The sequence below is a fragment of the Myotis myotis genome, unplaced genomic scaffold, assembly GCF_014108235.1.
Source record: "Myotis myotis isolate mMyoMyo1 unplaced genomic scaffold, mMyoMyo1.p scaffold_m19_p_14, whole genome shotgun sequence".
Taxonomy (NCBI): Eukaryota; Metazoa; Chordata; class Mammalia; order Chiroptera; family Vespertilionidae; genus Myotis; species Myotis myotis.
The window spans coordinates 29,383,406-29,398,845 of NW_023416318.1; the positions used below are offsets into that span (position 1 = coordinate 29,383,406).

At 39.7% G+C, this 15,440-nt stretch overlaps 2 protein-coding genes and 1 pseudogene across 4 annotated transcripts in view; 2 read left to right on the forward strand and 1 right to left on the reverse strand.

The window, feature by feature from the left end:
- Window positions 1-14,465, reverse strand: part of FOXN2 (forkhead box N2) — a 61,100-nt gene extending 46,635 nt beyond the window's left edge. For 2 of the 3 annotated variants that reach the window (XM_036334635.1, XM_036334640.1), the window contains exon 1: window positions 14,333-14,465. The gene's annotated coding sequence lies outside the window, so the exon portion shown is untranslated. Of the gene's footprint in view, window positions 1-14,043; window positions 14,175-14,332 lie in introns of those variants that run through there. The other variant, XM_036334636.1, reaches the window with a different exon arrangement.
- On the forward strand, window positions 5,682-5,793 carry LOC118669574 (annotated as a pseudogene).
- The window catches only part of LOC118669430 (ESX-1 secretion-associated protein EspI-like), a 244,270-nt gene continuing 242,225 nt past the window's right edge, over window positions 13,396-15,440 (forward strand). Inside the window, exons 1-2 of the mRNA XM_036335536.1 lie at window positions 13,396-13,491; window positions 13,601-15,133. Coding sequence (XP_036191429.1) covers window positions 13,396-13,491; window positions 13,601-14,575 — 1,071 coding nt within the window. The 3' untranslated portion in view covers window positions 14,576-15,133. The remainder of the gene's footprint in view (window positions 13,492-13,600; window positions 15,134-15,440) is intronic.

The window sequence follows — 15,440 nt, forward strand, 5'->3', positions numbered from 1 at the left end:
TTTAAATACTTTTAAAAAGTGCTTTTCAAATTATATTATTGAATATCTTCATGTCACATTTTTTAATTTTAATTGTTTTTATCTTACCCATATTATAATTAGAGCCAAAATCTGTTATTATTTGCAAGATAATGTAATAGTTAAAAATTTATATTTAATCCATTACATTACTATATAATACTGAAAAAGGATTAAGATCAAAATAAAATGATAGTCAATTTTTTATATCCCAAGGCAAATTAATTACAATTAATTTTTTCCTTGCACCCCTGACACAATCATTGAATATTTCTTTCCTCATTACCCAGAAAGAGTAATAAGGAAAATCAATTTTGCTGTTTCTAAAAAGCTTTTACTACACTGGCATGAAAAGGAACCATACCACCTGTTATGTTCTACTAGAACTGGGAAGAAGCTGAAACCAACACTTGAGCAATTATACCAAGAGACCCTGAAGACTTGTAGTCAGCCCCATGCTTAAAGCAAGAGATGATTAACCATGAACTACATGGCAACGTATGACTTACAGATGTAGTTGTTTTATCTTTTCATCACCTACTAGTCCAACTTCCTATTTAAAATCAGTCTCACTATACTTACTTTAAAGATCTGAATTCCTCAATCATGTGACGAATGATCACTATATTTTTGGTTATGTTTAATTAAATGAATCTCCAATTTCCAATTTGGTCAATTTTACATGGTCTTAAGACATTTGGAAATTTTATTTTTACTGACTTGCCATTTTACTTCCCATCAAGAACTTAATGTCATCGGAAAATCAAACAATCTTATAAATGTCAAAAGAGCAACCAGAGATTAGACCCCTCCCCCACTTCAGATTTGTGGCTTTCCCATACAATCACTTTCAATTAAGCAATATTAAAAACCATTTGATTTGGGCTAAGACACCCTAACAAAGGGAAATAGGCAATCATTCACTGAATTCAGATTACTAAACAGTGTTTTTCATAGAAAAAATATATATGACATAGCTTGGCATACCATAGAAATACAAAATGTGCAATTTTATTAAAACTGCCTGGCAATTATCTCAATTCTTTATTGTAAGTTAAACATTGTCTTTGATTAAGCTATACTATACAATTAAAGAAATTTACATTCAATTTCCCTCTCCTTTCATCTCTAATCTCCTTTAGAACCATTTTTATTTATTAATTATAATGAGGCACCATTTCTCAAGACTGAAAGCCACTGCATTATATTTCCTATAGTTTTTCAACAGTACACTAAGTTTATTATAATAAGCTCAACATAAAATATTTTAGCAGTTTACAGATACTAATAATTTTCTAAATCTTGGGAGTTATTCCTTTTTTTAAAAGGAAAACAATTTTCTTCTTGTTAATTTATCACATCAGTAGCAAAAATCAAGTGTAACATTTATTGAGCACATACTATCTGCAAGGCTTTGTGTAATAAACCGAACAAATGCTAAAACTTTAAAGATATTCTATTAACTCAAAATACCTGTTAACTTTGGTAACCCTCAATAGAAAAGAAGATATATAAAAGGAACTCACAACCTTTTCTATTGAATTAACAATACATTCTTTGTTTTCATTAAGATTCTCAATTATAAATACTGTCCATCCCATAAAATCCAATTCTGAGATTAGGGGGTAGATTCAAATCCCAAATGTACTGCAACAAGACGTATGTTTGATTAAAATGCTACATGATGTCATGTATCCAGGACAACTGAAGCATTATGGTCTCTTAGGAATAAAACTGCCTCTTGGTCATAGATTTAGGTGACACAGCATGTGATCCATTGTCTCTAAACAAAAAATGTGTGCAGCTGTATTTTCCAGTCAAGAAAGGGGGGTGAGGAGCAGAATACAAAAGGGTCAAAGATTTGTTTCATAGAGAAACTGTTTTTCAAATAGGGGTAAAAAAAGAAAGAAAATTGAGTGGGGGGGGGGGAAAAACACCTTTCTCCAACTCATACTAAAAGCAGAAAACACTAAAATCTGGGGGAGAAAAATCTGTTGTGGTAGCCTACTGAATCCACTTTTCTCCTGCACTAACTTGCCCAGATACACTGTGTAAACCATGGCTTAAATGCCACTTCTATCTAAATAATTTTGTACTCTGTGTACACAGTATATAGAGTTCTCCTATACATTGTTGCAGCATTTGCCTCAAAAAACAACAACAACAACAACAGCAAAAAAAAAAACAACACACCAAAAGTCTCAATTGTTCATCAGTTTCTTGGGGAAGTTAAAATGAAGCAATAGCTTTATTTATTTATTTTTTTAAAAAGAACACATTTGCTTCTAAGCAGTAACAAACCTGATATTTTCTGCATAAAGATCAAATACTTCTTTTTATAATGAATCCCTAGCATAGGTAACTCTGCCTTTCACACAGAAATACTGATTTTAAAAAGCAGTGCCACAAGATATCTAAATTGAGTGAAAATTGTTTTCACTAATAAAAAGTTATTTCGAATAAATGTTAAAAAAGTTGATGACACAATAACTTGTAAACTTTCATCAGTATCTAAAACGTAACACTAATTACTTTATGTTATTAAATATAATGATAGAAAAGAAGCACTATTAGCTCTCAAGAGTAAATCTAGTTTAGAAACTCATCTCCTCAAACTTTGGGATAGCAATCAATATGGTGTCCAAACAAAAATATTTTGGAGGCTGAAAAAATTGATCGCACAGAAATAAAAAAACAAAAATAATCAGTAATGAAATTAGAAGTAATATCATCTGTGCTACAAACCATATAGTGACCAGTTAGCCAGCCAACCAGCACTTTGGTTCTTTGAGAGTCTTGTACTCTGCACTTGTATAATAACGTGGAAAAGGAACAAAGTAACAGAAACCTAAAAGTCAACAGATCTAATGTCCCAGAGTACAAAGGTAAGTATGGTTAGCATTGGAATAGAAACAGCTGGTATTCTTTGTTGTCATGATTTATTTCTGTGTAAGATTATTTTCAATGCCTTGAACATAAGCCATTATTAGTCAGCCATGGAGTAAACCTCTCCCAGCCAATTAAATTCCACTGAAAATCAGCATTTTTTAAAAGCACACTCATGATCAGAAATACATTTAATAAAAGTATAAAACGGCATCTTACCAATAAGTCCCTTGTGTCAAATTTGGAAAGCAAGAGTAAAACTTGGTATAGTAAAACTATACTGGTTGATTTAATATACTGATTTTATATGTAGTTCTAAAACAACACAAAACTACAATTAATTTAACACAGAATTAAGTTCATAAGGACTAAATGGACCCTATATGTACACTTACTGAAGTAAAATATATTTATGCTAAAACCTATTAAAGATATTTGTTATTAATTAGATGATCTCCAGAGCATTTTAGAAAGTAGCGTTTACCCTAATGAACACTCAAGTTCCTAAATAAATTTGAATGGAATATAACCTAAATTCTAAGTAGCCGTATTAACAGCAACTATATACAGTTAAGTAGTCTAGTTGTCACTACTAGGAGACAGGATCAGCAATAGAGTCGATGGTAGTTCTACTTGATAATATAAAGAATACTGAAAGGGAAACGGGTTACTTTTCTTCTTAGAGATCAATGTATGTCATGATTTTTTTTTGGTAGGGTTTATGTTGTTGTTTTGACCTATTGAGTTTGAGATGTTTGTGAGACAATCAAGTGGAGTGGGTATTTGGGATACATGTGATCTAAAGTTTAGGAGACAGGTCTGGTCTGGAGATAGATTTTGGAGTATTAATATCTGTAATCTGCCCATCTCTCTCCATTTTCATGGTCCACTATGCTCCAGGTCAACAGTATCTCTCATCTTAACCACCACAAAGGTAGTCCACATAAATGGTACGACCCTGTGGTTGTGTTCTAAATGCACACACACAGTGGCTGACAGTATCTTCCTAAAAGAACAACCAGAGAGTAAAGCCCCCATTTCTGATTTGTGGCTTTCCCATCCAAAAGTCTAATCTCCTTGCATCTATGCCTGATCCTCTTTTTTCTCTAGAACAAAATGTAACTAGAATAATCTTGTGAAATGCAACTCTGACAATGTCCCTTTCTTGCTCAAATCATCAAGGGAACCCTTGGATCAAAATGTAGGTAAGTAGTTCTTGACATGGTATATGAGAGGTTCTGCATAACTTTGCGCCTGTGTAATCTCTCTGGACACATCTTTTGCCACTCTTTCCCTTGTCTCCCCACTTTAGATTTCTGAAAAGGCCTTGCTTTCTCCTTCTTCGGGGCCTTTACAAATGCTACCCCCTTTGGCTAAAATACTCATTTCACCTAGCCCTGGCTAACTATTTATCACTCCATCTCAGCTTTAAAATCTTAAGGGAAACCTTCTCTAATATCCCACACTAGAGGGGACTCCAAATTATATTCTTTCATAATATCCTGTACTCTTTGATAACATTTATCACATCTAAGGATGGTTTAATACACATCTTTTCCTGACTTACTAAAAGCTCCATAAGGCAGATTTGGTTGTCTGTTTTGCTTACTGCTCAAATTATTTGTTGTCTAACAGATCTTGGTTCTAGCTGTGCCACTACATAACTCTGACATCTATTAATGAGATGAATGGGCTTTCATTCTACAATAATCTAGATGCTATTAAAAACTGAAATCCAAATACTACTAGCTTTCCTGCAAATACATACATGGTAAAATTTACAATTCCTACCTATATGTGCATTTCTTACATGCCTGAGTGTATGTGTCTAAATTATGTACATATAGTATAAAGGTAAGAACTAGTACTTTCGTATATGTGTTGTTTTAAGTGTTTCACTAGTATTAACTCCTTTAATCTTCATAACAGCCTTACCAGGTAGTTGCTATTAGTAGTGCCCATTTTCTATATGGAAAAATACATAGAGATGAAATGATATGCCCAATATCACAAACCTTGAAGTGGCACAACAGGAATACAAGTTCAGGGAATATAGCTCCAGAACTCACATTCTTCATACTACGCTAGCTGACATCCTGCCTAGACAGCTTCAGAACTACAAAAGAAAGACTGAAAAAAAGTACATACTACCATCAATAAATCTGACTCAATATCTACATCCTCAAGCAAATTCTCTACTTGAAGCTAGTGCAAACTAGACTAATCTTGTTCAAATACTTCCTTTGTGTTTCTCTACTTATATGCTTGCTCCTGCTATTCTAACATCCAATTGTTTACACCTTGCCTACTACCATTCAACCAAAGGCCTAAACCCAGTGACAACTCTTCCATGTAATTTCCACCCAAACATCTTTTAGAGATATTTTTCTCTCCCCTACTATGTCCAATTGCATTTATATATCTTCTTTTTTACTGTAGTTGTTTTTGTCTCTATAGCTCAAAAGAAACAATAGACACAAATTACTTTATAAACACTAAAATTCTATACCTTATAAAATACTTAATCCAGACTAAACAGAAAAACAGAGGAGAATAAAAAATATCAATGAACACAACACCCCCAAGCAGATTGCTTCAAGCAAGTACAACCTGGCTCTAACTTGCTGCCAACTGGATTAAAAATGCAAAGGGAAAATTATTCCCAAATGTACCACATCATTACATTTTCTTCAACTAAACAAAGGAAATATATTTGATCAAACTATACGTTTAAAAAATTGAGTGAAATATGATACTTATTTAAAAAATAGTTACTGATCGCTTCTCGGCCTTTTGGCTAAGATCAAGTGTAGTATCTGTTCTTATCAGTTTAAAAAATAGTTACTGAGCAATTAACATTCAAGTACAAAATACTATGCTAGATACTATGTTCCCATTCTGCTCTGTGATCTTTTCACTTCCTAAATTTCAGTTCTCCACTTAAGAAGGATTACTGATATACCATTAATATAGTAAACCTCTATCATGACTGTAAAATCCACCCCACCCAATCCCACTGCTCAGGAAAGATTAGTTCCTACTCTGTGTTCCCACAGTACTCTTGAATCTGTGTCTAGAAGGGTTTTGTCTCATATTGCTATTATTAACTCACATGTACCTGATTCCTAACACGAAGCATTTGATATTTGTCAAATGAGTATTTTCACCTTGTATAAATTGTTTAAATCGTTTTGTTCTTCTAAACATGAAAAGAATTTCCCATTAAGCTTTCTAATTATTTTGTATTTCTGAATTATCTTTATATAAAGCAGCGGTTCTCAACCTGTGGGTCGCGACCATCGGAAAACACATATAGCATATCAGATATTTATATTATGATTCATAACAGTAGCCAAATTACAGTTATGAAGTAGCAACGAAAATAATTTTATGGTTGGGGGCCACCACAACATGAGGAACTGTATTAAAGGGTGGTGCATTAGGAAGGTTGAGAACCACTGAATTAAAGGAAAACCAATGGATAAAATTCTCAGAACTCTAGTCAATCAATATTAAGCTGTTAAGCAAATTCTTTCTCCATAATTTAAGAACAGTCCTAGGTGTACATAATGCAGTTTAGCTTTTAAATACTGGAAAATAGCTAAAGCATTAAATGTCAAAGCAATTAATACTTGTGTATTTGCAACAGAAGGACAATACCATGACCCTTTACTGTATTCTCTACTCCTTGCTGTGGACAGAACAAGAAGCAAGCATCTCATCTTGGCAAATATCCATTTTTCAAAGGCTTCACGTTACTCCATGTATAAATTTTCAAAGTTGGACAAACTTGGGTTCAAATACCCAATACTGCATTCACATAACATCTCATTATCTGTTTATCTATAAGAATAAAACACTTCCCTAGAATTGTTATGGGAATTAAATTACATACTCACGTGACTAGTATAATACCATGCCAGAACATAGTAGACACTCAATACAAGGTAGTAATTAAATAATTAATGATTATTAATATTCTTCCCTTTTTTTCTGTATTTCCTCTTTTAAGGTAAAGAAACAAACTATAAGAATATAAGTTTATCAACTTCCTGAATTCTCTACCTCCAAAGTTATTAATATAATTTAAAATTTTACATTAACTGTGTCAAAATTCTAATTTAAATATTAAATTATGCTAAGTGGGCTATTCAATATAGTATGAAAGGTATAACTGTACTAATACACTTTAGAAAGAATTTCAATAGGAGTTCAAAGTAAGAGTGTTTTGTAGTTAACCAAGTTAATTAAAAAAACAAAGAACTGAAAACCTCATTCAACAAGTCTTTAGTCAGATTTTATTCTCCAATAAAATTGTTATTTTTTAATTAATATTCCCATTGTTAAAATGGCATCACTTTTTTACTCTTCTATTAAGTATAAGTGACTTCCTTCCAAAAAAAGTTTATCATCAGTTTCAAAATTTTGATTAATGTTCTTTATTTAACTCGACCTCATTTTTTTTTCCATAAATAATCATAGCATCTCATAAAGAAGAGCGCTCAGGGTCTGTTCTTTTCCTAATGTGTTTTTCCCGACATACCTTTTAAACTACTCTCAGGGGAAAAAAAGCTAAGTGGAAAAACTACCGAATACCTATGAAAATAGGGATTGGGCCTAAACTGGCAGTCGGACATCCCTCTCACATACCAGGACTGCTGGCTCCCAACCCCTTGCCTACCTGCCTGATTGCCCCAAACCACTTCTGCCTGCCAGCCTAATCACCCCCTAACCACTCCCCTGCAGGCCTGATTGAAGCCTAACTGCTCCCCTGCCAGCCCAGACGCCCCCAACTGCCCTCCTCTGCCAGCCTGGTTGCCCCTAACTGCCCTCCCCTGCCAGCCTGGTCGCCCCTAACTACCCTCCCCTGCTGGCCATCTTGACCACATGGCGGCGGCCATCTTGTGAGGGCATGGCAGTCAATTTGCACATTACCTCTTTATTACATAGGATTATGTTTATAAGTGCCATTAAAATCAAGGCCTTTATTGAGAGGATACATTTTATTTTATGTTGCCCTGGCCGGTGTGGCTCAGTTGGAGCATCATTCCGTGCAATGAAGGGCTGCAGGTTCTATTCCCAGTTGGGGCACATATCCAGATTGCAGGTTCAATCCCCAATTAGGATGCATATGTGAGGCAACTGATTGACGTTTCTATCTCACATTGACATTTCTCTCTTCCCCCTCCCTTTCCTCTCTCCCTCCCTCCCTTCCATTCCCTCTGAAAAGCAATGGAAAAAAATATCCTCAGGAGTGGATTAACAAAACAAGAAAAAAATTCTACTCCATGTATAAATCAGGCAGACTCCAAAAGAGTAGAAATGAAGAATCTCGCTCACCACTATATTCTTAGCACTTAAATACAGTAGCTGCTCAATAAATAGCTATCCAAGTTTAAATGTTTATTTATTGAAAAGAAAATTAGGTTGAGGAAAATAAAAAATACATGAATCTGCCCTGGCCAGTGCAGCTCAGTTGGTTGGAGTGTCATTCCGTACGTACATCTGAAAGTTTCGGGTTTGATTCCTGGTCCGACCCATACCTAGGTTGCAGGTTTGATCCCCTTTGGGGCATATACAGGAGGCAACTGATCGATGTTTCTCTCTCCCCACCCCCCTCTCTCTGAAGGCAATTGAAAAACAAGTACATGAATCTAGTTAAGGCCATGGACTGTGCTTAGTGACTTGGTTCCAGAGTAGAATATGGAATGAGTGGATATGGGGGTGAAACCTGGCAAACAAAGACCTCAAAAAGGTGATCATGGTTAACATAATTTTATCATATTATTTGCAAGTAACCTTGATATATTGTGATGAGAATGGCTCTTCACCTCTGTTGTCTTGCTCCCTAAAAACCATGACTCCAGTCTAATCAAGAAGAAAGCATCAGAGATATCACCTCATACCTGTCAGAATGACTATCATTAATAAATCAACAAACAAGTGTTGGTGAGAATGTGAAGAAAAAGAAACCCCTCATGCACTGTTGGGGAATGCAGATAGGTGCAGCCATTGTGAAAATCAATACGGAGTTACCTCAAAAAATTAGGATTGCCCTAGCCGGTTTGACTCAGTGGATAGAGCATCGCCCTGCGGACTGAAAGGTCCCAGGTTCGATTCCGGTCAAGGGCATGTACCGTAGTTGCGGGCACATCCCCAGTAGGAGGTGTGCAGGAGGCAGCTGATCAGTGTTTCTCTCTCATCGATGTTTCTGACTCTCTGTCCCTCTCCCTTCCTCTCTGTAAAAAATCAATAAAATATATTAAAAAAAAAAATTAGGATGGCCTGCGGACATCCCCTGAGGGGTCCTGGATTACAAGAGAGCACAGGCGAGGCTGAGGGACCCACCGGTGCACGATTGGGGCCGGGGAGGGACCATAGGAGGGCTCCAGGGCATGTCCGACCCGTCTAGCCCAGTCCTGATCACCCGGACCCCAGCAGCAAGCTAACCTACTGGTTGGAGCGTCTGCCCCATGGTGGTCAGTGCACATCATAGCAACAGGTCGAATGGTCAGACACTTAGCATATTAGGCTTTTATTATACAGGATAGCCAAGATTTGGAAGCAGCCCAAGTGCCCAAGTGCCCATCAGTAGATGAGTGGATAAAAAAGCTGTGGTACATTTACACAACGGACTACTACTCAGCCATAAAAAAGAAAGGAAATCTTAACTTTTGTGACAGTGATGGATGGACCTGGAGACAATTATGCTAAGTGAAATAAGCTAGTCAGAGAAAAACAAGTACCATATGAAGTGAAACCTAAGGAACAAAATAAACAAAGTGGAGACAGTCTCATGGATACAGAGAACAGACTGACAGCTATAAGGCAAGGGGTTGAGGGCTAGGTGAAAAGGGTGACTCAGGGACACAGATAATAGTATGGTGATTGCCAGAGAGAAGGGAAGGTGGGGAGAGATAGAAGAGGATAAAGCGAGTGGGAGGATAAATGATGGACGGAGACTTGATTGGAGTGGTAAACAAACAATACAGTATGTAGGTGATATATTGCAGAACTGTGCACCTGAAACTTGTATAATTTTGTTAATCAGTTTCACCCCAATAAATTCAATTTAAAAAATTTTTTTAAGTCTCAATCGAGGAGCAGTCTATAAAATTTCTGACTAGTACTCCCAAAATTGTCATAGTCATCGAAAACAAGAAAAGTATGAGAAACTGGAATTCTGGAACCAAAAATGGGCACTAAGGGAAAACTAGTGAAATCTGAATAAAGTGTGTAGTTTAATAGTAATGTAGCAATTTTGTTTCCTTAGTTGAGACAAATGTACCATAGTAATGTAAGAAATTAACAAGAGGAAAACTGGATGAGGTATTACTCTATGTACTATCTTGCAACTTTCTGTAAATGTAAACTAGCCTAAAAAAAAAAAGTTTATTTAAATTTTAAGACGTTTAGGATAAGGGAAGTAAGGAATACATAAATCAAAATCCCTTGGAAGAAAATAATAACAAACATTATTTTGGTCCCTTTATCTTTGGTGGTAAAAATAGAGATAGCATTCTCATACAGTGGAAATAAAGTTATTAAAACAATACCATAGTTATTATACAAGTCTCTAATATTATGAAGTCACATGTGACCAAAGCAAATGCCCCCTGAATTCTAATTTCTCACAATATCTTTTCCTCAGTCCTCAACACTTCAATTATTAACTCTATGACAAAAATTCCTAACATCAGCTGTCAGCTCTATATTGACTGAATTATCCCACACTTCCAGCTTCTAGTCACTAAAGGTCAAATTCACCTTACACTCAACTAAACTCACCACCCTCTTTGTGATGTTCCCCTTCTAAATCTCCTTCTCAAAGTTTTTTTATTTTTTTCAATAGATCTCTTCCCTTCTCCGTCCTCTTCAGTCCCACAGTTAATAATTAGTCCTACACACTGCTGTCAAATGAACCTTCCTCAAATAAGGATTTTATCACATCATTCCAGGCTCAAATGCCATATTTAAGTTCAGAAGTGATGTTTTCAATGCCATCCAATATTGTTTATTCTTTTGTACCCATCACATATAAAGAAAGACCTTTCCATCATCTCTCTACCTTATAGCGTAAGTCCTGCTTTTCCTTTATTCACAAAATAATAAAATATTCACTAAGCATATAACACATATCTGAGAAGATAAGATTTTATAATGCTCTTGGAGTAATAAAACTTAAAAAGATAACTAATAACATGGGAATTTGTCTATTCAAGGATGTACCCTCAGTTCCTATAAGAGTGCCTGGCACACGGTAGGTGCTGAAAAAACATTTAGTAAATGAAAACAAGGCAGTACAGAATGTTACAGTCTAAAAGAATTTGGTGTTATTAGTGATAAGAGTTTTCAGTTGGAGAGAGAAAGGCAGTTCTAAAATTGTATTATTTTAAGGCTCTCAGGGCAATCAAAATTACAACTAAACCTCAAGCTTGAGCAGATCTTCAGCAGTTAAGAGGATGTGTGCAGGTGCACGTCAACAGAAAAATGTTATATCAACAAAGGTAAAAAAAAAAAAAAAAAGAAGTAAAACTGGTATATCGTGTTGAAGTAGTGAATAAACAGTTCTTATAGGTTAGTGGAAAAGATGGGAGAAGACAGGAACCAAAGTTTGAAAAGTCTTGAGAAGAAATTTGGTATTCATGCTTGATCTTCAGGAAGATTAATTTAATGGGAGTAAAACTTTAGAAAGCAAGAGAGCCCTATTTCTTCAAGAAGCCTCCCCTATCTACTCAAACCTCTAGTTTTCTTTCCCTCTTAACTTACAGCACCTGCCTGCATCATACAATTTAACTCTTAACTATATCATCTCACATTGTAAACTCACTTTCACATGTTAATTTTGTCTCTTCAACCTAACAGGGATCAAATCTTAGGCCTCTTTTTCTTCCCTAAGAAATCAGCAAAGCATTAGATCTTCAAAAGTTTGTTCTTGGAGGACCTTTTTGCACTTATGCAAAAATTACAACTGAACAGCAACACATACATAGCTAAGCTATAAACTGGCATAAGAACAAGACTATTTTTTAAAGTTTCATTTGATAGATCCCATAACTAATAATGTAGTTATCTTCCAGTGTATGTTTTCAATGCTTTCTGCTTTATGTAAGTATTTCATTACCTCATTTACTTTTCTTTCTCACCTAAGCATTGCTCTCAGTGGTGAGCACACATATTCATTTCTCAATCCCATTATCTTTTCTGCACTGAAGCCTTCCTGATATTTTTATCTGTTAACTTCATGAAGAACCATTATCATGGTGTAATTAAAACTCTAGTAAATGTTGCTGCTATAATTTCTCTACACAATTCTAAATGTTTCTAAATTTCTCTACACAGCCTCAATGTTTCCTGTGGTTTAGCACTCAAGTAAAACTGGTTAAATAAAAACATATGTTATGGAAACAATTCAAATACACAAAGTATTCACAAAATGAAACATGATGCATTAGTTAGTAACCAGGGATTGTATTTAAATTCTAAAAGTTTCCAAATGCTCCAAAAGTTTAGATTTTAAAGTTTTCAATCTTTTGACATTTAATTTTTATATAGTCTAAAAATTAATTTTCATTCCCTTAAAATCTGTTCATGTTAGCATTCATATTAATACCTTTCCAAAAACAAACAAACAAAAAAGCTTAAGAAAGTGTGCACACATAAACCAAACGAGCGTTTATTTCAGCCCTAAACAAGTATTTTCAATGGTAACAATCTTTTCAGGTCACGACTTTTTTGTAAAAAGAAAAAACTTTAGGATTTTATAAAGCGACCAAAAAGAAATCCTCCGGAATGTGATTATTGATGATTACACCAGAACCTCTCATTAATGGCTCTAACATTCAAACATCGCCCCAACTCCCGAGGTAGGAAACTCCATCCATAATGTACCATTCTATTCCCCACTACTCTTTAATGGGTACCTCATGCTGCTGAGATTTTAAAAATGAATCATCAGAACGGCAAAGAACGGCAAAAATGTCAATATATACCTTACAAGGACTGCAAGGAAACAGATAAGTCTTTCGATTTGGACATGTACAGTTCAGCTTTTTCCACTTCCCCATCTCAGAAAACACCAAAATAAATGTGGATGGAAAGCTACGGCCCGGTTACAAAGCCCCCGGCTACCGGCGAAGTGGCACCCTAGTGGCACTAGGACAATCTCTTACACTCCGCCGGCCACGTGGCTGTCACAATTAGGAGGACGGGAGAAACAGCGTAAACTAACCAGAAATAAATAATCGCACTCCTCCCCCCGCCTTGGAGTTCGGGTAGAAGCAAGTATGTGTCATTTCTTTGCATGTAAAGACTTTTTTTCCTGTAAGGAGAAAACTAAGTACAGAGGCCGCTACAAAGAGACTTGAAGTCGAAACAGGGTCAAAGGAGATGCCGAGCGTGTGCCCCCAATGAACTGGGTACCCCAACTCCCCTGAGCTGCAGTGGGAAAAAACATCCCAAAAAAGGGGGAAAGGGCTGGAGTCGAGGAAGATGGAGCACAGGCTCGTGGGCCGCTTTCCCCGGACTCCCCCCGCCCGCCCCGGTTCCAGACTCGCTGCGGTGGCGGCCGTGGGGCCAACTCGAGGCGTAAGAGCCGCACGCACGCCCTCCCAGCTCACACCCAGGAGGGAGGACCGAGGGCAGAGGTAACCGCGGCCCCAAGAGCGCAGGCGAACAGGAAGTGTCCATTTTGTAGCGCCGAAACACTAACTCCCATCCCACCTCGACAGCCACCCTCGGAGGCCCCCAGGGCGTCCGCTGGAGGAGGAGCCAGAGGGTGCCGGGGTCGGCCACCCCCACATCCGGGACCCGAACCCGGCCACCCCAAAGCCCCGGCACCCAACCGCCCGAAGTTCACTCCTGGCGGCGCCTTCCGGGACGCTACTTGGCCGGGCTCAGCCGGAGTCCGCCCGGGGCCGGGCGAGGACTCCGCGCCCCGCACGTCTGGCTCCAAGACGAGCCAGGGGAAGGGGCGTTGCAAAGACTCCGGGGAGAGCTCGGGGCAGCCACTTCCTCGCACAGCGGATTCTCCCCAGTCGAACCCCAAGCGTCCTCGGGGTCACCTCCAGCCTTTCCCGAGAGACGGCACCCTTCGCCACAGTTTCCTCCGCGCGACACCCGCTCCCGGGCGGCCAATACCTTTCAGGGAAAACTCCGAACTCCTCCCGGGGCCGCACTCCCGTCAGTTCGACGCCCCCGGGGAGCCCACGCACCACCCAAGCGGCGCTCTGGGGAGATCCCCGAGCCGGAGCCAAATCCTCAGGACGAAAATGTCCGGGCGCGTCACGGGACAGCCGCCTCCGGGCCCCACGCCCGGCGCTGGCCGCACGCGCTGCTTGTGCCCGGGAGCTGCGCCGCGACCCCGGGCGGGGAGCGCGGACGCCGGGCGGCGCCGGACGGAGAGGGCGCCGTTCCACCTGGGACTCACCGTCAGCTCGGCCGCCGCGGCGGGGAGGCAAGGGACGGGAAGGGGAAGACACAATATGGCAGAGCACCGCAGCTGCTCCCGGCAGTTTCCAGCAGCCGCCTCCGGGAAGACGCGGCCACGAGCAGGCAGCAGCAGCTGCGGTGCCGGCCGCGGCAGTACCACATCCCCCCCTCCCGCTGGCTTCCTCCCTCTCCCCCCGCCCTTCCCCCCGCTGCCATGGCAACGTGGCGCCAAGGAGATTAGCCCCGCCCCTCCCTCCCTGGGTTCCCGCCTCCCGCAGCCTCTCGGGAGGAGCGCTCGGCCCGCCCCTTCCCGTCCCCTCCCACCTCAGCTGAAGGGCCGGGCTTGGATCCGGAGGCGGCTCAGGAGGGCGGGTAGGGGAAGGAGGAGGCTGCGGTGTCCGGAAGGGCGGGGCTCGCACGGAAGGTAGGGCGGAGACGTGGTGGGCCAGTGCGGGTTTCGGGCTGAGGAGAAGCTGGGGAAGGCGGGAAAATGGAAAGGCCTCGCGTCCCGGGAAGGACCTATAGGCGTGCGGCGGGGCGCGGCGCGGCCGCTGACTGGCCGAGGAGGCGCGGGGCGGGGCGAGGGTGGCTGTCCCGGCCGGTCATACCGGGACCGCGAAGCCGGTGTTGGCCCTGCAGGGACAGCCCCCAACAGCCCGAGCCTCTGCGCTTTCCCCCGAGAGCCTTCCTCCCTCGGCCAGGCTTTTTGAAAGCGCTGTAGGGACGATAAAGCATGAATATAAACTTAGGGCATTAGTACCCGCGCTGACTGAAATGTGATGTGGAAACTGAACTCAAGGTATTTGTGGTGGGGAAAAAAAAATGACTTTGGAATCAGAACCAAAATGTAATGAGCATAGCATTTGCAGAGTGCACACAAAGTGCTAGGGACAGGGCTGTCTTTACGTGCATGGTCATCACCATAACGCGAACCTTCGTTGCCAGATAAGATACAGGAGTGCCCAGTTACATCTGAACTTCGGGTATGGGTAGCATAATTTTTTACATATAAAATGTTCCACTTGGGCTATTCTTTCTAATTTCTTTTGTTTGCTAAATCTGCCAACCCTATCCTAAGTCTTACAAATTTCCAGAGGAGGAGACTG